Source organism: Camelus ferus, chromosome 35 (genome assembly GCF_009834535.1).
Source record: "Camelus ferus isolate YT-003-E chromosome 35, BCGSAC_Cfer_1.0, whole genome shotgun sequence".
Taxonomy (NCBI): Eukaryota; Metazoa; Chordata; class Mammalia; order Artiodactyla; family Camelidae; genus Camelus; species Camelus ferus.
Genome location: NC_045730.1, coordinates 20936738 through 20964107, shown reverse-complemented (window position 1 = coordinate 20964107; position 27370 = coordinate 20936738). Strand labels below are relative to the sequence as shown.

Here is a 27370-nt window from a genome sequence, read left to right as displayed (position 1 = left end):
TGCTAAAATACAATTATTTTAAGTAAAGATATTGAGCAATGCAGAAGGGGCGGTGACACCGGCACTCTCCTGCAGTGCTGGTGAAGACATGAAAAGGCGCAATCCTGAGGAAAGCCAACTTGATAATGCTGATCAAACACCTTCATACCCTGCTTACTGCTTAACCAAGACATGTTCTTTCTAGCTATAAATCCTAGAAACCTAACTGGTCATCAGCAAAAATTAAACTGTGAAGATGTTCAAAGTTTTAATTACTTCAGCAAAAATCTGAAAACAGTGTTCACATGTGACATTAAGGGAGAAGATTCAGATACACAATGGAATACCATCAGCTGTTAAAGTGCCTTTAACAACACTGAGTGAGACAGAAAAATATTTACGACTAAGAAGCTGGGTTTTGTCCCCTGGGCTCTCGTAACTCCCAGCACATCCTCCAGCGTGAGCCCCGACACCCTGTCTTTACAAGCTGCTTCATGTCTGCTCGTTTAGGGGCCGCCGCGGGGGTGGGGGGCACACCAGCCTCCCCCGAGCCTGACGCACAGCCCCTGCGCGCTGCCTGACGCTGACCTCGCCACGACACAGATCAGCTAGAAGGTAAAGAAGAAAATCGTGGGAGAATATCCATCAAAACAGCAACGATGACATCACATAATTAGGTGATTTTCATTTTCTTCCGAATGTTCTACTGTCAACAGGCATTATTTTCTGTGATGCACAAAGCCCGCTGTGCAAGATGGAGACAAGCTTCAGCCTCCATCCCGTGACCGCCCAGCCTCCCCGTCTCCGTTTACTAAGGAGGCTCTCCTTCCCCCCTGCGTGTTCTGGGCTCCTCTGTCCCAGCTGACGGGCCGGGTGTGTGTGGCTTACTTCTGGGCTCTCCTGCTCTGTTCTGTGTGTCTGTTTTTATGCCGACATTGTACTTCTGACTACGGTGGCTTTGTGACATAGACTACAACATAGGAATCGTGACACCACCAAGCTCTGCTCTTTCTTAAGGCTATTTTGGCTATTAGAGTCTTTTGTGGTTCCAGTACATTTTAGGTGTTTGGTTTTTTGTTTTATTCTGTGGAAAACGCCATTGGCATTTTGACAGGAACTGCACTGAATCTGGGGATAGCTTTGGGTAACATGGATATTTTAACAATCTTAATTCTTCCCATCTGTGAGCATGGACTATATTTCCACTTATTTGTGCCTTTTTCAACTTCTCTCATCAGTGTCTCACAGTGTTCAGTGTACAGGGCGTTCATCTCCTTGGCTGAATTCATTCCTAAGCACGTTGACCCTCCGGTACACGGGACCGATCTCCTCATTCACAGCGGCATCAGTACGGCGGGTAGAGCCTTCACACCCACCACCACCACCGTCAAATGGGCCGACCGACGACCACGCTGACTGATAGCTCACGGCCTTTCCCAGTCACAGCCACGCCCTTTCTGACACTGGCCTATCAAGATGCCTCCTGACCTTCAGGGAGTTTCCCCCAGACTCCTCAGCGCATCCCTGCAGCTCCTATAGTGAGATCCCATGATCCTTCGTGGAATGCATGTTGAATTCCTGACACGTAAGCATGTTTTACGTCATACCCACGTGGTCTGCTTTCATCTCCAATCGCCCTCCATGCACCCAGGGGCTCTGAATCCGTATAGGATGCAGTTACACTCCTACGCGGATCTCACCGGGGCGTCTCCTAGGCAGGCCTGCACAGGCCTTTGAAGTCCAAACAAGAAACGGGCACTTCGGTCAGTCCAGGCCTGAGAGCCTGCAGGTGAATTCATGGCTCCACTGTGGTGGTTAATTCTGTCCACTGGGAAGGTATTTTTCTAGATGAGATTAACTTTTAAATATGGGAACTCTGAATAGAACAGACTGCTCTCCATAACTGAGGGGGCCTCATCCAGTCAGTTAAAGAACAGAACAGGAAAGGAAGACAGGCCTCCCCCACAAGGCGGGGTTCTCCAGCAGACGCCTTTGGGCCTCATCTGTGCGATGGGCCCTCCTGGCTGCAGCCCGCTGGCCCACCCTGCAGATGGGAACTTGCCCGTCTTCATAAGCACACAAGCCAGGTCCTCACAATAAACCCCTGTCTGTAGATATACACACACCTCCTACTGGTCCTGTGTCTCCAGAGAACCCAGATAATACACCCACATACTGTCTTGTCCAACCTGGACAGCCACACAGATAAGCTACCAAGTGAGTTCACTTGTGAAAAGCAAAGGACTTGGAGGAAGAGACCTTGGGCCTCTGCTAAATATTTCAGCTTTTGGTCCAATTTTGAGTGGATGACCTAAAACTCAGGTTTCTGGTCACCCAGTCTCATTCACTAAAGTGACACTGAGAAGACTTTCAGGAAACCTATGGATCAGATACTTAGAAGGTCTACCAGCCATTGGAACAGGCCTCCGCATCTACCTAAGTGACCTTTTAACAGTCCCTCAGACTTCACCCATTAGGGATCATTATGATGATCAAGAGCTCAGGCCCTTCCGTTCCAAGGTGCCTGCAGTCACCAGAACCTTTACATGGTATCAGAGGATTTCGTGACTTGAATGAATTTAATGACTTGCCAACAAAAGGTACCGAGGGAGGCAGAGACCCTGCCAAGTCAACTTTAAAATTATAATTTGAACATGAAGCCTCTGACAGCCCGAAATGGTGCCGCATAGACAGGCACAGAGGCAAGAAGGCAAAAGGAAGAACAAGAAACTGGAAAGAAAAAGTAGAAAAATATTAAAACTTCCTGACTTCCTTCCTTAGCTTGGAAAACCCTCATCAGAAAAAAAAATCCCCCTTGAAACTGGAAGCCAGACACACTTGTGTGGACACTGTCCCTTCCGCTCAGGTAACGGACTCACCACTGGTGCCAGAAAGCCGGCAGGGACCCGCGCCCTTGGGGGCGAGCAGTGCGGGAGGAGGACCCTAGCCCTCCGGTGGAGTCCCAAGCTGCTGACCCTCCGTCTCCTCACCGGGACCGACGCCTCTCCTTACTCATCATTTTCCATCTCAGGCCGTCTCAGGCATGGATACAATTTATGTGTGAAGTTCTTCACTTTTCCAGAACATTCTATGACGTTAAGATGCCAGACAACAAAGGAGTTCTTCACCCAAGGATCCCATTGGAAAATACCTCCCATGTTCACCTTCGATATGCAGCCGCTCCACAGTGAGGTTACCGTGTATGCGGAAGGTTAGTTAGTGAGCAAACAACTCTACAACCTTTCCTCTTATGACACTCGGGCTTAGTCACGTCTGTGGACAAGTGCTCACCATCCAGAGTTAACCAAGAAGTTGTCACAGGTTTTTCTCAATACCTTCTGGTAACTTCTAAGGTTTAATTTCATAATCAACTGGGGTTTATTTGGGTGTCTGGTGAGAAAAAGGAATCTGACCTTCTAAAGTGAATGGCCGACTGTTCTAGACATTGAGCAAACTGATCTTTACCACAACTGGGAAATGCCGTCCTGAACACACGCGCACGCACACGTGCACACACCAGGACTGCTTCCACCACTGCCGACGTGCTGAAATGACCTATTTGTCTATTCCTGTGACAGCATCATGCTATTTTAAGTATTTTGGCTCCACAGTACATTTTGCCATCATTACTGTCCTTCAAAATAGAATAAGTCATTCTTGTGCCCCATTTGACTTTTTAGAATCACTTTGTCTAATTTCCCCTACCACACACACACACACACACACACACAGCATAGTGACTTTGATTAACTATTACAGACTTATTGATTTGATGCATGAAAAACTGAAAGCTATGAATTGCCCACAACCTAACCTTACAAACGTATAATAGTCTCAAGGCAGTTTACTGATTTTCCTCTGAGGTCTGATTATTCATCCATTTTTGTTAATTACGCAATATTTGAAAATAACATTTTGTTTGTTTATTAGGTTCAAAGTTGTCTGTGTGTGACTGTATAACAAAAAACCAAATTATGTTATTAATAGTGTTAATTATGTTACTGAAATTCTTCATATCCTTTGTCTACCTAATATGACAAATTTTGGAAAAATACATATTAGCATCACCCACTGTGGATGTGGTTTGTTGAATTTTCATTCTGCTCATAAGAGTGTGGGACCTGTATGTTTCTGTGCTTAATGAAGGCTTAAATGCCTAAAAAGACCCTGTTAGAATTTCTGCTGGGCGGCATCAGGTATCTACGTGAAGCTCCCTCCCTTTTCACCCCAGGCAGTGCGTCCACACAAGAGGTGAGTTCAGAGATGCAAGCCTCACGTCACCACGTCAGTGCCGCCTGCTGGAACTCAGCCTGCTCCTTTATCCTCAGCCTGTATTTAGGATCTGTCTTCCAAACAGGACACAACTCTTTCTGCATTTTAATCTAAGCTCTGAGAACTTACTTCTGTTAATAAGACTTAGCCCCTTGCTAGATGTAAGTTACTATGACAGTGAATATGTTTAGGCAAATTGCTGCTGCGTTTTGTCTTTCCTGTCTGTGATACATTTTTATTGTGCTTTTAGGCCTTCCCTAGTTCTTCTATGCTTGAATTGAGTTTTCTTCTTTACTTTCATTTTTATGGCTACTGATAACGTAGCACTTCACAATTCACGATGTCCTTTGTCTGTTTAATGTCAAATCACTAAGCGCATCCCCTTTGGTCCCTCTTGTTATGCAGGTGATTGGGGAAAGCTGTTAATGTCTCTTCCTTACCCCTGTCTGTTCAGAAACGAGCACAACGTATTCTCTGGGGCAGCAGCAGTAAGTCGTCCTAAGGTAAGATCACTTGGGAATTTAATAAATCTATGTAGTATCTACCGAGAGCCAGGAAAAGAGACGACGAGTAACGTCACAATTAATTAGTAAGAAGTTAGTTCCACGTGTCTTGCCAACATCTCTGCATTCTGCGAAAGACAAAGCTCTTACCGTGTCTTTTGGGATCTGCATCTGCCTTGGCTCTGCATTCTAGAAGAATTGAAGAAAGACATAAATACAGACTGACCAAAGCCATCTTCAACACACAGGGACACAAAGCTTTACTCTAAAGAGAAAATTGTTGGTTCTTCAAACCCACAAAATATACCGAAGGCGACTGTATTACCCTGTCTTCCACACCTTCACTGATGTGGTTATATTATCTCGTGTGTGTGTTTAAAAAATTTTTTTCCAGACGTAAATTTTTACTTGCTCATTCACAGTACATCCTGAATTTATTATCTAGAGGAAAACAAATCTCACCAAACTGCTTTTCTATTCCTGGCACTGTTTCTAATTTTGTTGTCTAATTTTCCCAACTAAATCTAAATTATAAGGCATATTATAATTTGATAGCTAGACCGGATAATAACGGTCTGAACCACAGTCTGAACCACAAGCATCACACTGTACAATATCACACAGGTTATAAATGGGGTTTTTTTTCACGTATTATCGAGTTGCTTTCGTTACATAGATAGTTCTAAGACTGACTTACAAGAAAAAGATACTTACTGATAAAAGTATTTTGTTTTAGACACAGAATTTAAACACAGACACCCGAAACAGAGGGAAAGAGTTCTGTTAACTGGATTTAAAGATCATTTTAAATGCCCCCCTTTAAGTTTTCAGAATTTTATTCTTTTAAATCTTGACTAGCAGCTGCAACGTGAATAATAAAGTGACGGCCTACTGGCTGACTCCTTAATGAAAAGCTCACAAGCAATAAATTAAAGAACCAAGAGGGAAAAAAAGGAGGCAGCAGAAGGGAAAGACAGAAGCCTGGAAGATCAAAATTGGACCAGAAGAACCTGAATAACCCTAAGCAGGCTTGATGCTGGCACAGAGCTGCTGGGGAAGGGCTGCAGCGTCCTGGTGCTGGCAGCCCAGCGACGCCAGCCAGCACCCAGCCCCGGACCGCGGGAGGGGCTGAGCCTCGTCAAATCACAGCGAAGGCTGCGTGTTTTTTTTTAAGTGCTCATTTACAATTTAATAGAGACAATTCCAGATTTAGGATCAGGTGGCATTTTAAGCACAAAATTGGATAACAGTGGGGGGAAAATGGAAAACGGAATTTAAATGAAGAAATAATGCATTAAACATTTTTAAATAGAAAGAAATAAAGAAGTTTTTGTATTTCTTCAAAATCTACTTAAAACACTAGTGTTCACTTTTCAGCCCTATACTGAAATTTCCATGAAATCACAGTAAATTGTAAATGTGCGTGTAACCAAGGGAGGGGTAGTCCTATGACTAAAATTTCTGTTTTATAATAAAAGGCAATTTTTATTAATCATGACACATCCACACTTGAAGTATTAGCCTAAGAGAACTGGGCTGTTGGACAAATTTGGGAACTGTGTCCCAAAAACCTACCCATTCCAGTATATACGGATCAACTGTCGTTTAGATAAAACTAAAAGCTATCTGAAAGACACGTCAAATGTCCAAAAATGACCCAAGTAGAGATCAGTTTTGAACTAATTAAAATACAACTTGTACTTGAAGGAAAACCATTTTCTTACATCAGAACAAAAGATAAAGGCGATTCCTCCAATTGTATTATTTTTACGTATAAATGAAGCTGACAGCTTTTTGCAGAAGAGCGTGCAAGAGAACTATGTCAATTTTATACACATATTTCACTCGCACCAATACTATTAAATCCCCCATCGAACAGATATATTGACAGATGTATAGAAGGTGAAACAGTCTGCAAACAAATGCTTTTTCATTTTCATCTCATTTATGTCGTTCCAAATAATGTCTGTATTAGTAATCAGTGGCCCTGGGGCTTACTGAATCTCGGGCCTTTTAATTTCCAATGATGTTATTTAATTAAGGCCCTCCTTTTCATACAACGGTAAGCAAGCATCTTTATTTGGCTGCACGTACTATGGAAACTTGAAACGGGAAAATGTGTCGTATGTAATGAACATGGCAGTCTTTCAACATCAGCCTTTGAAGTGACACTTGTGAAATAACCGACGTCTCTGTATTCAATCAGCCCAACTGAAAGCACTCGGTAGTAACACCTGCTGTCCCAGAAGACACCCCTGCGATCGGGTTTTCAAACCCTCCCGCACTCAGTGTTGTGGACATCTATTTCCAAAACAGAGAGAAAATGAGAAAAGCATGCTTGTCTTATGTTAAGGCGGGAAGATACAGGAAATATAGAAACTGCCTGGAAAACATCTCAGTAAACACTGGCCTTCGGGTCGTGAGCCCAGATGCCTGGCTCCTGTGCATCAGAAACCTCTCAGGTGCTCTAAATGTACTCACCAGTTCCCTCGGGTGGAAGGCGTCTTCTTGGCGGAAGACCAGGAGGCTCACAGTCCCTTCCATCTTGGTGCTTCTCAACAGGGAAACCACTTCCTCCTGGGACTTGCCTGCTAGATCGACTCCATTTACCTAAAACACAGAAAAAGTTGTCAGCTGCAGTGCCACGCGTACCGGTGACCGAAGACAAGACACCTTCGGGCACGGATCGCGTCTGCTACAGGTCAGAACTCACTTTGTGATAAATTCGGCCCTGATCTGGTCACCACTAGGCTGTGGGAGCCGCTGAACAAATGCAGGCCAGGTGCGTAGACACCCAGGGGCGGCAGCAAGTCCTCGTGCCCGTCTGCGAGCCCAACAGCCACCAGCGCTCACCAGTGACCTGTGATACTGACGCATCTCAAACCCAAGTTCATGCAAAACCTACTGGCCATGAGCTCAGATACACTGATGGCCTTGTGAATGCAAGGTTTTCCCACATAAAATTTAAAAAGTGCCCCCTTTGATGGGGAGTGGGAAAAACACACTAAAAATATTTTGGTAAAAATCTTTTAGCTCTCATTGCAATTTTAAAAGTTGTAATTTTTCATTCCTAAAGAGCAAACACTGAAGAAGAATCACTACAAAATACTATTTCTGGAGGGCTAGCAGTATTCCAGCTCAATATTTTTCAATTTTAAGAGGATTTTTTAAGGAGTTAAGAGTTTTAAGAGAATTCTGTCAGGACATGAGAGATCTGAAACAACCGATTCCGGGGGAATCTCGTCACTTTTGTAGAAAGTATAACAACAGGATCAGCAAACATGACGTACGTAAGAGAAATGAGAGTGGAAATTCATTTCAAAAAAGAATTCTCTGTCACTCCCTTTACACAAAAATAACATTTGTCTAAGGCAATTAAGTATATTATTTACATCGTAATAGCAAAATTTTCCTGCAGTTAAAATGTTCTGAAAACTTTCCCCTCCTAAAAACCGCTTATACAGCCCCTTCATGTACTACTATGAGGGACTGCAGGGAAAAGGTTTGTAGTAACAGGCTCAAAAGAGAGCCAAACTTTTCTAGATAATAATAAAAAAAAAAAAACTAGTCACTTGATACTTTTTATAATGTAGGCTTCCGCACAGCCAGAGACTCAGGAAAGCTTTCTGCCCACAGAACATGGCACAGATACAGCCACAGGTGACACTGGAAAGGGAGGATTAAAACACACCCGAGAGCGATAGAAAATAAAGCCTAGCTGTGAAGAGGGACAGGCCACCGGCCTTCCCTTCCTCAAAGAGCAGAGCAGAAGTTGCCAACGTGTTGCAAGGAACGTGATTCTGTGATGAAAGAGAAAGGAAAGATACAGTGACTCCCCTCGGAGGGATGGGGCGACGTGGGGGGGGCGCGATGCAGGGAGGCGGTGATGCAGGAAGTGGGGGGCGATGCAGGGGAGAGGAGGGGGACAAAAGGCCAGACTTGTCCTGGATTTACAGGCAAAGATGCCTGGGCTCACATCCCAGCTGCAGCTCTCCCTGAAGCAGCAGGCTGCTGCTGAAAACTGGGACCAATGCTCCCCATTTACCGCCCAAGGACAAGAGGCCCTTTCTGGAAACAATACCCTAAATACACTTTGCACTCAAATCTTTCCTTTCATTCAGTCCAGGTTGGCTTCCCTTTAAAACACAGTATCACACGAACAAAACAAAGACGAAAGAGTAAGAACTAAGGAATCTAGGTCCCAACATGTAGACATGGAGAAAATCTGGAAGCTACTCCTTTGTTCCATTACTTTCCAAGAAACCTGTAGGAGAGCCGGGGTGGAAAGATCAAAGCCACACGTGAAACTGCAAGTTAAGGAAAGAGGCCGACACTGTCGGAACGCTGGTCTTTGACGCTGCTCACCATGGGGGACACCGTCCCTGCTGTTAAGAATGCAGACTGTGTTTTCTGAAGAAGACACTAAGAAAAACCACAAACAAGGTCTACTCCTTCTCAGCCTTTCTCCTCTATATTTCCATACGTACAACATTCATGCCAACAGAAATCACGTGACTTTCTGTACAGCAAAGAGCCTCAAAGACCAACGGACCGAGACCCAGTCTACGGAGGCATGGTAAGGCAATTTTGGAGAACTATTTATTGTTTTTCCTGACATTTGATTTTTATTTCTCAATCCATTCCCCACGCTGGCCTTTCAACATCGCCTCGTGCCCTCACCCAGACACGCTGTTTTCCTTTAACTTCATTTGTCTCTGTTCTGACTCCCCAGCAGATAACATTTCTCCATTGCCAGACATGAATTTAAAGCCATCCAGAAATGTAATCTAATAGACACTGGACTTACATCACGACAGAACGTTATGTTATCTCATAAACCAAATGTTCGAGTAACTAAAAATTTATGGGTAAACTAAATGAGAAGCCATTTCTCATCAAGTAACTTGGAAACATAGAAAAGAGAAGCAGGAATACACTGTTTTCAGATGCATCCTTCTGTTAAAATCTATCATTTAATTTAGTATTTTCTGAAAAGGTTAAAATGCATTTGACCCTTGGGAACGGAACCTTCCCGGGACCAGGGGAGAAGCCCGATGCAGGGCGGCCGCTCACCTCTAGGAGCCTGTCCCCCGCCTTGAGTCTGCCGTCCTGGATGGCAGCCCCTCTGGGGAGGATGTTCTTCACGTAAACTGGGGCTAAGCCTCCTATTGTGACGTCCCGGGAAGTGATGCTGAACCCCAAGCCTTCTGTGCCTGAGTGTAATCACAGGAAAAAAAGGTAAATAAGATGAGCCGTCTCGGATTTCACAGGTGCGCCAGACATCAAGAATTTATGAATACTCTCTACCTCAACCTGACGCTTTGTAACTTTCACACTGGCCTACGTTGCTTTTAATACTTTAAAAGCTATAATAAACTTTTTGAAATAGACTGAATTATTATGGAAGGTTTAAATGGTATATATAAATATATGTATACATATATATCAAAATTCATTAGCCTAAGAAGAAATGGTAACCTAGACAAAAGCAGAAGAAAATAAAAAACAACGTGAATGTTTTTAAGTTGGTCTAAAACTTTGATTATGAAAATACACAATTTCTATATGCAAAAAAAAAACACCTTCTGTTAAAACCCATAGTACCTCCTGTACAAGTGTTACAGCGCAGTAACGGACCCACATCTGAAGGGCAGGAGGTGGGCCAGGGGCGAGGACACGGGCCGGGAGATGGGACAGAAACAGAGATACGAGGACCCTTTCCAGATGCAGAATACAGAGTCTCCCCAAACTCTCATTATCACAGCAATTTACCGATTAATTGATAGGATGAATCATATTTTCTTTGCCTAGTTTTCTTCTAATTCACCTAAATCTGACCATGTTTATTTCTCAAAAAAAAAGGTGAGCTGGAGGCATATTGCCCAGTGAAGACCCCCATCTCGGTCTAAGGGTCATCATACATAACGTTTAAAGGTCCTGAAATTAAGGAGCATTTACAGACTGTGCTGGTGGGTATGATTTCAGTTCCAGGTTCACCAGCAGCTTTCCTGACAGGTGCTCTTATGAGGCTCAATACAGTGAAAAGAGGTTATGTCACCAGACCAACATGCACTAAGCCAGAAGGAGCCAAGGAAAAAAAATGCAACAATGACAAATTTCTACTGAACCACAGAATTTTTAGAATGCTTCTAATAATGATTAATTTCTACCAGAGCTTTTTAAAAAGTTACTTTCTAAGACACTAGGTTCCATGCCAGTTAAAATGGTATCAGGACAAACACTGGCTCAAGACCAGAAGAAAAAGACATGTAAAGGTGAAAAATCTACACAAGAATTCATTAATCTGATGCAGCACTCAGTTAAAAAACTGTAAGGCTATGATTCTGTCAGTAAACACACATGGGCAGATAAACATGAATAAAAATGTGGGTTAAAGAAGAAACATGAAGCACAAGTGAAGAAAACACAATAATTATACTGGTAACAAAACCTACTGTGAATATTTTCAAGTTCAAACACAACGTTCGTTTACTTCAAGTCTGAAATCACTTTAACGCGCCTGGGCTGTTACTGTCTGAAGTCTTCCGTGAAGACCTGAATGGCATGTTGTCTATATGAGATTTTCCTAATTATTCTGCTGGGACTTTCCCATATGTCTCTGTGCTTTCATGAAACTCTAATGACTTGCAATAACGTTTATTAAGGAAGAATTCTAAATTGCTTTCCTTTTGCAATATTAACTTGTATGAACTACAAAGACTGATTGTTCTATGAACCTCAATACTATTAAAACAGCAGCAATAGCCCCTAAATCTGTAAGCGAAAAGTGCAGGCAGTGACCTTTAAAAGGAAGATAAATAGATATCAATTTTCATTTAGCAAAGCCAACAGAACATTCTGCACTGACTGAAATATATTATCGACCTTCTCCTCTGACTTCATTAGAGTTAATTTCTACAAAAGAGCAGGGGATTTGGGGATGCCAAGATGACAATAAATATTAAGAAGTCATAATTATGGAAGCAAGTACATAGGGGCATTCTCTTCCGACAGGTTACCTGACGTAGTTCCAAACTTATGCCAAAGAAGCATGACCACAAAGGCTTCCTTTTGGTTTTAGGATGGATCTCAGTTTATGAAGAACCTCTGTCACTCAACTCATGTCATTCACTTTGCACTGAATTTAAAGTTTCACACTGACAAACCCTGCGTTTCTGACATCCTTCACTGAAAGTGTTACATGTAACAATAATAACTGATAAAAATATTACCTGGTAACTACAGTGAAAGCTTGTTCAGCTTCATACAGTCATTACTATTAAAACATCTATATTTGGTACAAGTCAAAGGCAGTCAGCATCGTCCTCCCTCTTGTTTACAGTAAACACTATTTTTTTTATATAAAATCTGTGTGAGTATTGGCAGAAAACACAGGCAGTTTTCTGCCTTTTGTCAGACATTCTCACAGTTAATAAATTAAAATCAAGACAGACCTCTGAGGCTCGGTATTGTTTAGAGTACTCAAGGTCAGAAAAATGTTTAAAAGAAAACCATTACTTCTACTTTCTTACGCTGGTTGAGCACAGTCTTTCTAAATTAGTTCCTGTAAAACACAATCATGCCTTTTTAAATGCTATTAAAGTAAAACTACAAATTTCTGTATTAAAAAGAGTAATTCTTTTAATGGCAAAATTTCACTTCATTTTAAAAGTTCATATTATATCATAAGGTGCTAAAATGTAATGATTGTGTGGAAAACTGTAATTCAATAGTGAATATGCCTGTATCAGAGTAAAAAGGCAGAGATATATATGAAGTAATATCTTCATGACGATGGAAAATATTCTTTCTTTGTTGGAGATCCTGAGCATAATTTTATTTTTTATACAACATCTGTCTGTCTTGATATGCTTTTGCGTAAAACCTAGGTCCTATCATTTGAGCGGAGAAAAGGGAAGAAAGACGCTCTGCTATTCCTGATTCAGGCGTTAACAGAGCTAAAAGGGGTTGAAGCTGACCTGACCACATTTGTAAGGGGTTTCCAGGGTGGACTGAGGCTGTCCATTCCTGATCAGGTCAGCCAAGTGTTTGGAGCTTAAACAGCCAGTAACGAGAAAGAATCTATGGTTCACATAAAGTTCCGAAAAAGTAGGATTCAGAGAAGAAACAGGAATCTGACAGTCGACAATGTGATGAACCGCACCCCAGACAGCAGGAAGGCTGGTCTCAAAGCCAGGAGATGGAAAGGACTCCAGTGAGAATCTGGGGCTGGCAGCCCTGACCTGAGGACTCACTCAGCCCCTCTTGGGTTCACCCCCACCTACCTGAGGGGCTGGGCGAGCTCGTAAAGGAGGAGCACTCTTCACAATGATGCTGTTTTCAAAGACATGATTTAAAATACACATAAAAATGGTCAGCTGAAATGGACGACTAATGGCCACAGGGTATCTCAGTGCGGGGGGTGGGGGGGCAGGGGCTGGAGGTCAGAAGGTCAAGGCTAGCGGTCTGCTGGGCATCCGGGGGGGTGGGGGTGGGCAGCACAGGCTATGGGAAGAGGACCCTTAAACAGACCCTCAGATGTGAGGTGCTCGTCGTAATAAAGTATCAGCGAGGCCCACCACGCCCCCGACCTGGAGAAGGGGAAGCAAGGCCCAACGGGGAGAGCAGGAGGCCAGGGGCCCACGGCCCAGCTTCCCTGCATCTCACCACGAAGCTACCCTTCCCAACCCCAAGGGAACGCGGTGACGGGGGAGCCTCTGCGTCCTCTTTGAGGGCCGCCTGTGCACGGCAGGTGGGGGATCCACACAGTCGAAGCCTCCTATTGCTCTGGGCTTGACGGTAACATCCTGAAACTGATCAGAAGTGGGACTGCAGCAGGACCTGCCGCCTTTTACACAGAAACATAACTATTTATTTCTTTATATACTTTTGAACTTTTTCTGATTTTTTTTATTTACCGTGTAGTGTTAAGTTTCCAGTGCACAGCCCAGTGACTCAGTTATACATAGTATACAATCTTTTTCATTACAGGTTACTACAAGCCATTGAACATCGTTCCCTGTGCTGGACAGGAGGCCCTAAAGCCTTAATACTGGAACTTCTATATTTCAATTTTCATACAGCAAAATGAGTCTGAAAAGCATAAAAAACAGTTTTAAATACTTTTTAAAGAAGGGGTTCTATCAGTTCCTTCACGTGACAATGAGAGGACTGAGGGCGCCTGGGGAGGGCGGGCTGACATCTGAGACAAGCTCCCTGAGAGGACACGGGACACAGGACAGAGGACATTGAGGACATAGGACACAGGACAGGGGACACAGAACAGAGGACACGGGACAGAGGACATGGGACAGGGGACACAGGATAGAGGACACAGGACAGGGGACACAGAACAGAGGACACGGGACAGAGGACATGGGACAGGGGACACGAGACAGAGGACATGGGACGGGACACAGGACAGAGGACAGGGGACATGGGACAGGGGTAACAGGACAGAGGACAGGGAACAAGGGACACAGGGCAGGGGACAGAGAACACAGGACAGAGAATAGGATAGATGACAGAGGACACAGGAAAGGGGATAGGGGACAGGGGACACAGGACAGGGGACACAGGACAGAGGACACAGGACAGAGGATGGGGACTCAGGTCAGAGGACAAGGGACACGGGACAGGGGACACAGGACAGAGGACACAGGACAGAGGATGGGGACACAGGACAGGATGGGGACTCAGGACAGAGGACAGGGACATGGGACAGGGGACACAGGACAGAGGATGGGGACACAGGACAGAGGACAGGGCTCACAGGACGGTGGTACCTTTCTTCAGCTGGATGCTGAGCTTCTTGCCGACCTTCTTGGTGTTGTAGCCACCGCCGAGGCCAGAGCCGAAGGAGGTGGGGGCCGGGGTGGGGGCAGCGGGCGGCCTGCCGGGGTGTTGCGCGCCAGGCGCGGGCGGCCGGGGGTGCGGGCTGGCGAGCTCGGGGGGCACGGGGTGCGGCCGGAGCGTCCTCTGCGCAGCCGCCAGGGCCCCCATGCAGGCGCTGGCCGTGCCCCGGGGCTCGGCACGCTGGCTGTCGGGGCTGCAGTGGCTCCAGCCGTCGCCGCCTCTCTCGCTCTGGGACAGCTGCTCGTACTGCTCCTTATTTGCCGCGGGGACCACGTGGAACCAGATGATGGACGTGCGCATGGCTTGGCGGAACATGTGCTGGGCCCTGAGTTTGTGAGAGAAGCAGAATCAGCACCTGAAGGCTAGTGGGCCTCACTGAACAGCAATCAGGCTTTGCTGAGGCCGGACACAAATTCTGATAAAAGTCTGCGAGGTCTGGTGGTGGCAGGGCAGCCTCTCCAAATACAAATCTCTCACTAAGTCACAAGATCTCCACGAACACACGGAAAACACAGGGCCCTCACCTGTGACTCACCTGTGACTCATTAACCCTCACTGTGCCCTTAAGCACAAGAGGTGTTTATCATTCCAGTGTGAACAGAAATTAAACCCAGCCTTCTTTCTACAACATTACCCACTACACCTGCTAAGAATCATACAATACTTCTCTATCAGGGGACCAAATGAGTATTCAAAGAACTAGATTTAAAAATAGAAAACTACAGAAAGCGACTCTCCATTATTTATCAGAAAAACCCACCCACGCCTGTGCACGCAAGCATCTCGGGAGCGCAGATGCAGCCTCGGTGACTCAAAACATAAAGGGGTGTTGGTCCCCAGGCCACCCCACAAGCAGCTGAGAAGCTGTTCCATCTCATCTGGGTCCCTACTCGGGTCTTAAACTGCGTGCTCATCATTTCTGCTCATTCTTGCCTTGCTTTATACGAACTGGACAATTTTTATCTTTTTGACCGAGTAAGGGCTGGAGCCAGGATGAGGAAAATCCGAGTGGACAACGTGGTTCCGAGGAGCTCTGTCTGCCTGTTTGTCCCGAGTTTCAACAATGTTGAAAACGGGAGTTAAAAGTCTAATAAAAAACAGTAACCCGGTGAATTTTCCCAAAGGTGAGGATGTGGCCCAAGCGTAAGGCCTAACCTGGGCCCATGGCATTTTAAGAAGTGCTGTATCACCAGTCAGAGGGCATTTGGAAAAAGTCTCATGGCCATGAGTACCTGCAGTTTGATTAAACTGTCAAAAGCCAGATAATGGTGGGAGACGCCCCTCCGCAGCGCGAAGGCGGAGACGGCAGATGCGGGGTCCAAGGCCCCAGTGCACAGCACACACTTACTGCTCAAATCGTCTGTTCCGAAGGTCGCCGTCATTAATCCTGACGATGCAGTCATTCTCGTGGAAAAGGTTTTCTTGCTCAGCTTTGCCACCTTTCTCCAGTCGCTTTACTAACAGCCCCAGGGTCCTGGAACAGTAAGAAGGCAGGTCATTACACACGGAGTATTTGCACAAGGCCCCCCTGCTCTAACATGGGTGTCACATTTACAAAGGCTGCCCAACGAAGGGGTGCCTTAGAGTGCTATTCGTACGTTTTAAAACAACACCAACACAAAAGCCCCGACAGTGTAAGTGGTGTGCAGGAGGGGGTCCTCCCGGTACACGTGGGCGATCGTCTCTGGCTGGTCTGGTCGTGCTACGCTTCTGGAACAAACGCACGCTTCTCTCTGCTTCAAACTGCTTCGAGCAGAGCTGGACTGCCACAGCCTGCAGTGCAGACGGTGTGTCGTAGTGGACAGCTGTGGCAGTGTCCTGCTCTAAGCCAGCGGGGACACTGCGGACGGCAGCCCCGTCTTTCTGTGCAAGGACAGGGAAGGAGGAGGAGCCGACCTGACCACACGGTAGACGGGAGAAGGAAAACCGGAAAGACTTCCAAAGTAGAAGTCTCCACCCTTGGCATCTGAGTCTGAAAGGGACTCGTGCTCTGAACTTCAGAACCAGTCAGGTCCCCAAAAGCCAGCCATTATTCCCATCTGAAGAAACTGGAGAATGCTGGTGACAAGTGCCGGCACCGCCAGTTACCACTCACCTCTTCAACACGCACTCAAACCTCAGGGGGGGGGACAAAAGTCTGAATGGACTTGTAGAGACCAAGATGGAGGGAACAAAGAAGTAAATGTCACAAATGTCCTTGGCCTAGAACGCTGACCCCCTGGCTGACAGGAAGGACGCTCCTCTCCCCCCGGGACAGCCAGCCAACAGCATGATGACAGCGTTCTGAGGAGGGGGGATCTTCCCTTAGTGCCAACGCCCTGACTTCCTCGCTGGTTAGCATGTATTCTGAATCACGTTAAAAGTTTTATGAACGTGCCCAAAGCTTGCATTTTCTTTTATAATCCTAATATTTAGAGATTAACAAAAATGCCCACATAGACAGAATTAGAATTTAGAGTGCTGCCTAAATTAAAGCTGAAGACACGATTCCCAGTTGCCCGTGTACCCCGTGGAGCGAAATACACTCCGTTCCCTGGATGGGCTTTGCAGGAGAAAGACGCTCCAACAGGAAGCTGCCTTCCTCTTTCAGATCTCACTCCCCTGTTACTGTTCCTCATTTGGACCCCTCATCCCTACCCCTGCTGGAAGCCCCCGGAAGATGGGGGTCGGGGGGCAGCAGCAGTACCTGCCCCAGCACTCAGCGAGCAATGGGGTCTTGACAAGTGACAGCTGCATGAGTGGGGGACTGAGTTTAGCTGAAGCAAACAGGTCTCAAATTTACAATAAGCTTTTTGCAAAATAGAATCAGTGAGGCAAAATTTAGATTCAGATCCTGTTTTTTCATGACAGTGTCATTTATACCAAATACAGGACTTCGCTGAAATGAACTGAATTGAAGCAAAGGTCCATTGGTTTTGTGTGTGTGTGTGCATGTGTGCTTGTTATTTTGCAGCTTAACATACCTCCTTGTAAGAATCAGAGATAACATTTACATCGCCTTTTGTCATGCTATTTGAGGATGAGCAACTACTAGTTTAAGAGTCTGAGGAGCTTAGTGACTGATGAAAAAACCACCACGTAGGTCATTTCTTGTTACTTGCAACCACATATTGGAGCTAAATAAATAGAAACTCTCTCAGCTCAAAGGTAAGAAGCTGGACGCTGACGCACCTCCATGAGCATGAGCAGCCCGAGACCCTACCTGGCGGGACACGAACCTCCCATGGGCCACGCCAGGGTTAAGGGACAACCAAAATGCCCCAAGCCTGCCAGCTGTCTGCCAGAGCTGCCCACCTGTTTGTTTGCTTCCCTGGACACCTGAACAAAGTGCTCTATCGAAGGAATCAAATCATTAAGATTTGCCTGTAACTTTGCTGAATGGGACAAAATAATCAGAGAAATCAAATGAAATCTCTCACTGCTGACAGTGGAACCAGGAGGGGACCCCGGGCCACTTGGCATCCACGAGGGACAGCAGCTGAGTGGACAGGTGACTCGGCCACCCATGGGCGGTCCCTGCAGAGCCACAGAGACTGGGTGCCACGCCTGTTGCTCACAGCTGCCTCTGCGGACCAGCATGCTCCTTTGAGGTTTATGTGCTCCGTCCCCAAGGGAAGACATGCCCCACCAAGGGTCACCCCAGTTCACCGGGTAGCCTTTAGTCAGTGAGGTCCCAGGTGATTTCCCAGGATGGGAAAATCTGTGGTCTCAAGTGACTGATCATGGTGATGTCTTTATGTATTCTGGAATATTCTGTGCCTTCTAAAACAGACCACAGAAGATTTTTAGAGAGACAGACAGACAGACTAGGTTTAATGGAAATCACTCAGCAGGTAACTAGTACCAGTAATTTGTTCACACGTATAAATTTACCTCCAAAGGATCCTGTCAGTATTTATGACAGTTTAAATAATACAACTTGGAAAGCCGTGATTTAATTCTACAAGTGGCAGCAATATTTTGTTTTGTATTTCTATTCATCTAGATAATCATGTCTTTTCTTAAATCTACTTTTTTCTCCCCCTGGGAAAAAAAGAATGATCACCTGGGAATCACTCCAGAATAATGATCCAAAGTAAAAAAGTGTGACATGCTTCATTTATTGAATGGCTTGTCTTTCTAAACAAGCCCTCACATGTGGCCCGACGCGTGAGTAATTCTACCATAAGTAAAAACGTTACAAACCATACGTCAGTGCACCATCACGTTTTCATGAAATGGCATGGATGCTTATTAAATGAGGTTTTAGAATCCAAAGCTGTTGAAGTCATCGCAAAAAATCCCAGAACCCTCTTTCTCAGCACCAGAGAGCAGAGAACTGAGGGGGCGGTGGGGCTGGAGGAGCGGAGAGGGGAGAACGCCACCCTGAGCGACAAAGTGCATCGCACCCCCACGACCCGAGTGACCAGGGAATGAATGGAACAGACAGAATCAGGGGAGTCAGGAGCCTGCTGGCGTGGAGGCGCCTGACCACACTGTTAGAAGCACGCTCTCCACACGGACAGACTGATTCAAAAGGAAAGACGTACAATCTGCAAAACTATCTCATCGGCTTCACTGAGTGACAATGATGACAAAAGGAGGGGGATGATCCAACGAAAGACAAGAAAACCGAGCTGACAGCACACGGCCAGGCTGAGACCCAGAGTCCCCCTGAAGAGGGGTCAACACCAGGCCCACTCACCTTCCAGGGGCCGTGTGGGGCTGGGCAGGTGCGTGTCCACGCCCCGCTCCCGGGGCAGCAGCAGCTCACGCGGCACAACTCAACTCAGACTCTGGGAACCTGTTCTGCAGATTCAGCCAGCAGCTAGAATTTGTTGGGAAGAAACAAAGGCTGGCGTACCGATGGTTCTGTGTTCCTGGAACACACTCCTCAGGGAAAGTCACCAAAGGCCAGGAAGCTCCGAGCACCTGGGCGTGAAGCTGTGCTGGGGTGGAGACTGATCTTCCTTCCTGGCCATTGGTACCAGGATTCCTTATTAGGGGCAACCATTTTCTGCCAGAGGAGGAAACCACTAGGCCAAAAACAGCAGAGAGGGAGCAGGAGGAGGAGCCGGGCAAGCTCTGCTTGGGGGGACAGCGAGGGCAGGACCGATCGGCCACAGGAGGAGGGCCAGGGCGGATCCCTCGCCTCAGGGAGGGCAGGTCTGCCAAGACAGGGCACCAGGGCTCAGGGAAATTGGCCCTGCACCTCTGTCCCCGCCGCATGAGTCTCACGGATGCTTTTTGAGCCAATGGCTTTCTTCTTGGTCAACCTGAAACATCCCCAAATCTACTCTTCCTGTTTCCGCTAACTTTTCCAAGACTTAGGGGGAAATTACTATGACCACAATGTACAGATTTCATTCCTGAATAATCTTCCTAAAATAAAAGATAAGGAGATACACACACATTTCTTTTAAGCCTCCCATCACAGCTTCTGAACAAGGCTTCTTACCCTCCCCAAAAAAAGGGCAAGAAGAAGAGCCACAGAAAGCAAGCTGCTGAAAGGCGGCATCTCTTACATGATTTTGATGCATAATTAGAAATTTAACTGCTTAGATTGTATTAAGGATTGCACCACTACATTTTCACAAGGTTCATTAGCCTAATTATACACTTAATTAAAACAAACTCAGTCACACATGTTAACATTTTCAATTCTAAGTATAAATTACAACCAATGATAAAACTGAAAATAAGTAACAAATGTTTCATTGACATCTAAATTGGCTGAGCAAGTCTGAGTTGTGCTTTGATAATGTAAACGCCCACAACTGCCACCCAGCTGTATGGAAATGATCATAATTCATCTTAATAAAAGCTGACACTGTCTGAACACCACGACTGCGGGGAAGGCAGAGCAGAATCGAGCAGAATGGGGTCCCACCAGCAAGACCCTCGCCCCTCGCTGAGCCCCGAGTGGAGGGCTGGCCAGAACCCGCCTTCCAGCCCTAGAACCACAGCCAGGATTCCAAGTTAATATAAAATCTTGATTTTTAAAAAAATCTTTATTGGATAAGATCAAGTGGACCAAAAATGGCAAAAAAAAAAAAAAAGTAGAGAATTCTTTTAGATTAGGGCAGAAATGATAGGCATCATACAATTACATTTAAAGAAAGCAAGATTTACCTAAATGCAAATACAACTTTTCTCTCTAAAACAAATGCATTTATTACGTCCTGCTTGTAGAACAGAACGAGTCTGCGGCTGAGAATGCAGAGCTGAACACTTCCAGACAAAAGGCTACAGATTCAGTAGATAAAGTTAAACTGTCGCTTTTTTTTTTTTTGGAAAATAATGAAAATAAAATTGAGAACTCAGAGGTCAAGAGCGTATTTGTTCCTTTATAAGTGACTATTCAACTTTAAAATTCTACAGGGAACTGAAATCTACAAGCCTCAAATAAAGCTCTTAGCACCTGAACTGTTTCCAAGAAATTCAAATTGATTGCAATTCTTCATTTAACAAATATGCCCAACTCACTAAATAAGTGTGTACTGGAATTCTCAAGTTCAGGATATAAGAGCAAATTCTCATCTCGCATGCATGACAGAAGAGATGCTTTTCCACTAGTACACAGACTAGCGGGCACCTGCCAAGACAGCCAGCGCATCAAGCATTTGGAGGGAATTTTAAAGGGACATTGTAGGAAGACAAAATATCATTCTCATTAGCTGCCACTGCAGCTCGTAATTATATTTTACATGTATTTTATAAGTATGTATATGTTCTTACTATAACCATACAAAGTCAAAGGAGTGTCCCTTCCCTAGGGGTGAAGGCGGAGCTACCAGCACCAGCCATGAGCAGAAAGCTTGAAAGACACGGAGACCCCCCCCACCACCTCCCACACACACCTTCTCACCAAGGGTGGTTTTCCTAACTAAAGACTTTACATTTGTCCTCGGGTCCCATGATTGACGATGGACATCGGGAAGAGAAGTTCTGTGAGTCTTGTTATTAACAAGACCATGTCAAAAAATGTGGTTGTTTTCTATTTCCCTTCCTTCAGGGAACCGGTTAGAATGAGTGGTGTGTGTTGGTGGGAAAGAATGTACAGTTACAACAAAGAGGCTTTCTTATCAGCCAGTAAGTGGAACTGAAGTTTTGGGCTCTTGCCCCTCACCCCAAACAATATGAATAGGGAACAGAAGAGAAGGAATTTTAGATATGAAAAACACGAGGGTGTAAACCCCAGGATGGCAGGCACTTCTGTCTGGTTCTCAGGAGCAGGACTGGCAAACTACAGCCCCTGAGCCAGAATTCAACCTGACCCCTGTTTCTGCAAATGAACTTGACGGGAACACGGCCACGCTCATCTCGTGACACATGGTCTGGGGCCGCTTTCACGCCACAATGACAGAAATGAACCCTTGCAACAGACGCTTGGTGGCCCACCGTGCCAAAAATACTGAATGTCTGACTCTTTGCAGAGAGTTCGCCTAGAACCAAGAATGGTGCCTAGTACAGAGTCTTAAAAAAACAAAACAAAAACTTGCTTAATGAAATAAACAAACATACAACTCTTACTTGCATAGACAAAGAATGGGAAAGCCAAGGGCCACGGGCCAAGAATGAAGAAGCATGGAGGTGAGTGGGGAATGACCACTATGGAGAAGACCCAGGGGGAGCGGCTGCGCTTGACCGAGAATAACACGCTCAGCCAAACGTGCGTTCCTGGGGGAAGGGTAAGGACATGGACTGCAGGTGAGACCGCAGGCTTCCAGCAGAAGAACAAGAGTTATTAAAAAAAATATTTCAATGATATTCTCGAAAACCTTCGACAACTTCTCTGTTTACTGAATGAAGTCTCACGGGCCACTCGCACCGTCCTTCCTAACAGTCTCTCCTGTGATACCATCCAGTACACTCTTTCAAATCACTGACATTATTCCTCACCCTCGTACATAGCGTCTTCCTTGCATGGTCTATGCTGGAAAGAGTGTCTTTCCAGAGCATCGGCAGCGAAAGTCCTGTATTTCCTTTAAGGAACAGATCAAGCTCCACTGCTGCAAGGCATCCAAGAGTCAATGGTCCTGCCCCGTCTGAGCCCCACGGCACAGGTACAGAGCCGCCGACACACACCAGGGATCTTTTTACAGACACACTTCTCAATTAGACCTTAAGTTGGTGAAAATTAAATATGAAATCTTATAATTGCGTGAGCTCAGCCCCCACTTCAGGACAGACTTTAACATGTTGCCTCCAAGTCCTTCACACTGTCTCCCAATCAGACTCCCGTGTAACCGGACAGGCTCAGGAAAACTCACGACACCACGCCTGCGTGCGTCCTGACCGTCTGACGTCTGGGACAGCACCGCCCCGCGAGCTCTGCCGAGTAGCTCCGACGGGCCAGGTCCTGGAAGTGCGCAGAATGTATACAATGAGACGTGGCTTTTCTGCCAGAAGAAGCGGCAGTCACTCAGCACAGCCTTCCTGAAGTCGCCGCCCTCGTGACTTGAGTAAGGAGGTCACGTTTGACATTTAAATCGGGAGGAAATGAAATTATACGTGTGAAGTGAAAACTGATTTCAAGGTAATGAAACTGAATGAGGAGGTCTGGATGGGGGTCAGTTACCTTTATTTCTGAATAAAATACAAGAGGAAGCCAACAAGGGGCAGCACCGAGGGGCCAGAGCAAGTCTCCCCAGCATCAGTCTGCCTGCAGGTTTGGGGTCCCGGGCAGCAGGTGGGGACGGGCAGGCACAAGCCAGCTGTCACCGCCGCCCCCAGTCAAGGAACGACATTCGACCTCCTCCAGAAAACAGCCTTTTGAAGTTGGCCCCTGCAGGTCTTTATTCAAAGAACGTCCTTACACCTCAGGCCATAATAACACCTAACACCCAAGTGGCTTTGTGAGTTTCTCTAACATTGACTGCACACTCTTCCTATTTTCCTGAGTTATACTTGCTATCTGAGATGTTCTGCTGTGTGTGCCTTCTCTCGGCGACGTGTGACCCCTATTCTGCCTCGTTCCTTAGACTCTCTGACTTTGAAATTGAAATCGGAAGGCAACACTCATGTGCTATGTCACTTTTATAAAAGTAAGTTTTCACTAAGTGTTATTCAATTAGTTTTATCTCCAAAACTGAGCTGGCCCAAGTGTGACTGGAATTTTGTACGAAGAAAGTTATTCTTGGAAATTTCAGCTTACATGCCATGAATATGCATTCCCGTGTTCCCACTAGGTCTGCGTGCAAGTGCTTCACGAGTTCCATTTAACCTCTTCCCTTCTGCTCAGCGCATCGCCTAACCTGCTGCTGCAGCCACCGCGGGGCTGGGACAGCCCCCTGGATGCACCGTCATCACATCCAAAATCAGCCTGACAAGCCAGCGTCAGCTATCTGATTCGGACGACTCCTCCCCCGTCGGCTCATGGAGCACCTGTGGTTACGACCTTGTGGGCATTTGTTACGTAACTACAACTGTGTGTTTTCCAGCTCACACTCCAGCTTGACTGCAAACCCCTGGAGAGAGGCTCCATCCTGTTCGTCCTGGTCATCTAACACCACACACGGGACCCGTCACACAGGAGACACTTGAGAAGGTTTCCCACGGACTGGGAAGAGCCCACTTGGAAGCGTTTCTGAGCCCAGGTCACGGGCGTCTGAGATCCTCGAACAGCCCCCCTGGCTCCTCTCCGCCGTCAGCCTCTCTCCGAAGGTCTGTGACGATACAGGCCGAGCAGAAGCTCAAAGATGCAACACAGAGGGTGGGGGAAAAACTCTGTTCTGCTTCCCAGCTTGAGAACTGGTGATGCCTGAAAAGGGTTTAGCCAGAACCTCACTTTCTTAATCTCTCTGTCCCCAGTACTGGAAAGCTATACAAGATTTCCTTCATTACTTGCCAGATCAGCAGGGATTAAACGTGAGTCAGCTCTAAAACAACTCGCAGCTCTGACAGGGTACCCGTCTGCTTGCCCGCGGCCCGTGTATCAAAACTAAACCCTGTGGTGACCAGTACGTCCTAGATTTTGTGTGGCACCTTCCACTCAACTGACTCACAGTAGATTTATTTTTCTGTCTTACTGTCTTTTTTGCTTTAGGCTTTTTATCTATTTTATCCTAACATCCTTTCCCACCGAGGTGGGAACTGTGTAATACAGGACAGAAAATAACATGTTTGTAACTGAAACACTGGTTCAAAGCTGGCGCCACACACAACAGAGTCTCATAGGTGCTGAGTCCCGTCCACACGCAGCTCAAGGCACATTAACGTTGAGAAGGTGTAATCCACGCATCCTGTTCCTCTCTTATTTTTCTCCTCATGAAATAAATGGGAAAAAGATTTAACTTCTGCGATCATTTAAAATTATCATTTTTAAAGGATTAAAAGGCAAGGGCCACTTTGAATACAACTAAGTTTCTTTAGCTGAAAGTTCTTTGAAGAAATTTCAATGCTTCTCCAGAGTTGAAAAAAAATAATAAAAAGCACAGAAGCAGGAGAAACGTGAAAGCAGTCACAACTCTGAATATCATCCCCCCAAGTTCCAGGTGGATCTCACATCTGGTTGTGTAACGCTGACATCTGAGGCCCGTATTCAGCTCGGTAACCCAGGTTTCAGCCTCCAGACCTCCCAGAAAGCTCTTTATCAAAGAGAGGAGACCTGGATTCACACGGTCAGGACATGTACCAGGAAGGGGGTACAACTGTTGAAATACTTACTTTAAAAATTAAATAGAAAATTTAATCACAGGCTTGTCGCTGGGGCCCCATCTGTCCCTCACAACACACAAGACGCTTGAAATCCCCAGCAAGAGTGGAAACTGTTCTGGGCTCTCATCCACTGGCCTGAGGCTGCTGTCCAGCTACCCCTCTTCCTACTCTGGGTGTAAAGGAAGTTAAAACAAATGGTAAACAGAAGGCGGAGGGTATAGGTCAGTAGCTGAGTGCCTGCTTAGGATACACGAGGTCCTGGGTTCAATCCCCAGAGCAAGAAAGAAAAAGAAACAAACAAATCTAACTACCTCCCCCTAAAAAGGTAAACAGATAAAAGTGTAACAATGAAAGAAAGAAGTGGTTCAAAATAAGAGGCCGAATAGTTCATACATGTGTCTCACTGGGGCCTCATCAGATGGGTGAAAGGAGCGGCTGGGGGAGGGGTGGGTGGGTCCCATCCCCCATCCTCCTTCCCCCTCCCCCAGAAGGAGGCAACATTTCACATGTGGATGGTGGGCGCTCCTCAACCGTTAGCTGCAGAATCAGTTCAGAGTATTTAAGTATCTATTTAGAAAAACAATAATTCTCTCACAGAAAAAAAGCAGCAGAAAAGAAGCTCCTTTAACATCTGGTGTTTTGACGGATCCACGTTCTATAAAGAAGTCACAGCGTGTTTGCACTTCCAAGTGTGCAGGTTTAACAGGGGTTATGAGCCACAAGGTGGGGAATAAATCCGTAGCTTATGTAACTTGTCAGCATTTCAACCATCATCAAAGAAACAGTACAAAATTAAAGGACGAATCAACATTTAAAACAAATTTAAAGTGAATCATTACCTAAGTTATCAGGATAATTCTTACTGAACCAATGTTTTCAGGAAATTGCTTGAAGCCTCCCTTAACTTTGCCTGTCGGGCTGGAGTCCTGACTTTTATCGCCAATTTGCAAAGAAGTGAAATGTGTGCATGGATGGGGTGAACAGTAAAATTATTAGGATAATTTAAAGGCCATATTTCTTCATCTTCATAAGTGCTTTCTGGATTATGGTATATCCGTGAGGATGAAGGAGCAGGAGTCCCCAGATGGCAATGTTTCTATGAAGCACATGCTAAAGTGACACCACCCAATAGCTGAGCACAAACGAAGATCAAACACTCCACGTTACGATTCAATGAAAAACCTGCATGATACGTTACCTGCCGCCGCGAGCACTGAAAGGCACCACATGGATCCCCAGGGGCCCTCCGTCGTTGGGGACGTGCACCAGCTGTACCATGTCACTGTGAGACAATGATGAATGAGGAGCATGAAGATGAAACAAACCCAAACCGCAGCCACGCCACACACAGACTGCAACGGCACAGACGCACAGCAGACGAGACAGGACACGGGGACATGCCAGCGGGCGCACACACACACACAACACACAGACGTGTCTGGAGGGGAGCGTGGTGATGCGGGCACACTGAGCGCTACGTACCTGCACGCTAGTCTGACGGCATGGGGGAGCAATCAGCAGAAATGCTACATTAAAATGACTGAGAACCGAGGCTCTCGGACCACCCTCTTGTGTGCAGCTCAAACCTCTGGGCATCCACTGAAAACTCCCACCCCAACATCCTAGCCAGGGATGGGGAGATTCGGCTGTCCCGGCTGTGTGACACTTTTACAGTGTCCCACACAGGTCACATCATTGACCCTCCAAAGAGCCAACTGGGTCAAAGCTCTGCCCCTGGAGGTGACAGTCAGATGGGATGCAGCCGCCCTCACGTCCACTGCCCCGTGGTCCCCCCTGCCGTGAGCGCGCTCCCTGCACGTGGGGTGCCGCAGCACCCGGGACGCCCACTGACAATCCAGTCATCACCCCGAGGGTGCTGGCGGTGGAGCCCCAGCCATGAAGCTGCTGACGGGAAGTGACACAAAGTCACTTCTGCCCCATAAGAACAGTGCTTTAACATTAGCACAGTCAGCTGAGTCGTAGTGAAGGTGGGAGTAAGCTGGAGAGTGTACGTTTTCTGAACCACCTAGAAGAGACTCCACTTTCTTTGCAAATATTTCTGTGTGTGTTAGGACTGCACAGAAGTCTGAGCAGTACTTACCTACAAATCAGTGTTTGGAAAC

General features: G+C 46.1%; 1 protein-coding gene across 19 annotated transcripts in view; it reads right to left on the bottom strand.

Moving 5' to 3' along the window:
- The window catches only part of LOC102507360 (partitioning defective 3 homolog), a 456005-nt gene that overhangs the window by 236022 nt on the left and 192613 nt on the right, over positions 1-27370 (bottom strand). For 16 of the 19 annotated variants that reach the window (XR_004317528.1, XM_032474041.1, XM_032474050.1 and 13 more), the window contains 6 exons: positions 26446-26529; positions 15958-16083; positions 14540-14934; positions 9828-9967; positions 7236-7364; positions 4905-4943 (listed from right to left, as the gene is read on the bottom strand). Coding sequence is in view for 18 of the 19 variants with exons in the window: in XM_032474041.1 (XP_032329932.1) it covers positions 4905-4943; positions 7236-7364; positions 9828-9967; positions 14540-14934; positions 15958-16083; positions 26446-26529 (913 nt within the window). In the remaining variant the exon portion in view is untranslated. The remainder of the gene's footprint in view (positions 1-4904; positions 4944-7235; positions 7365-9827; positions 9968-14539; positions 14935-15957; positions 16084-26445; positions 26530-27370) is intronic. The other 3 variants (XM_032474035.1, XM_032474039.1, XM_032474044.1) reach the window with 1 other exon arrangement.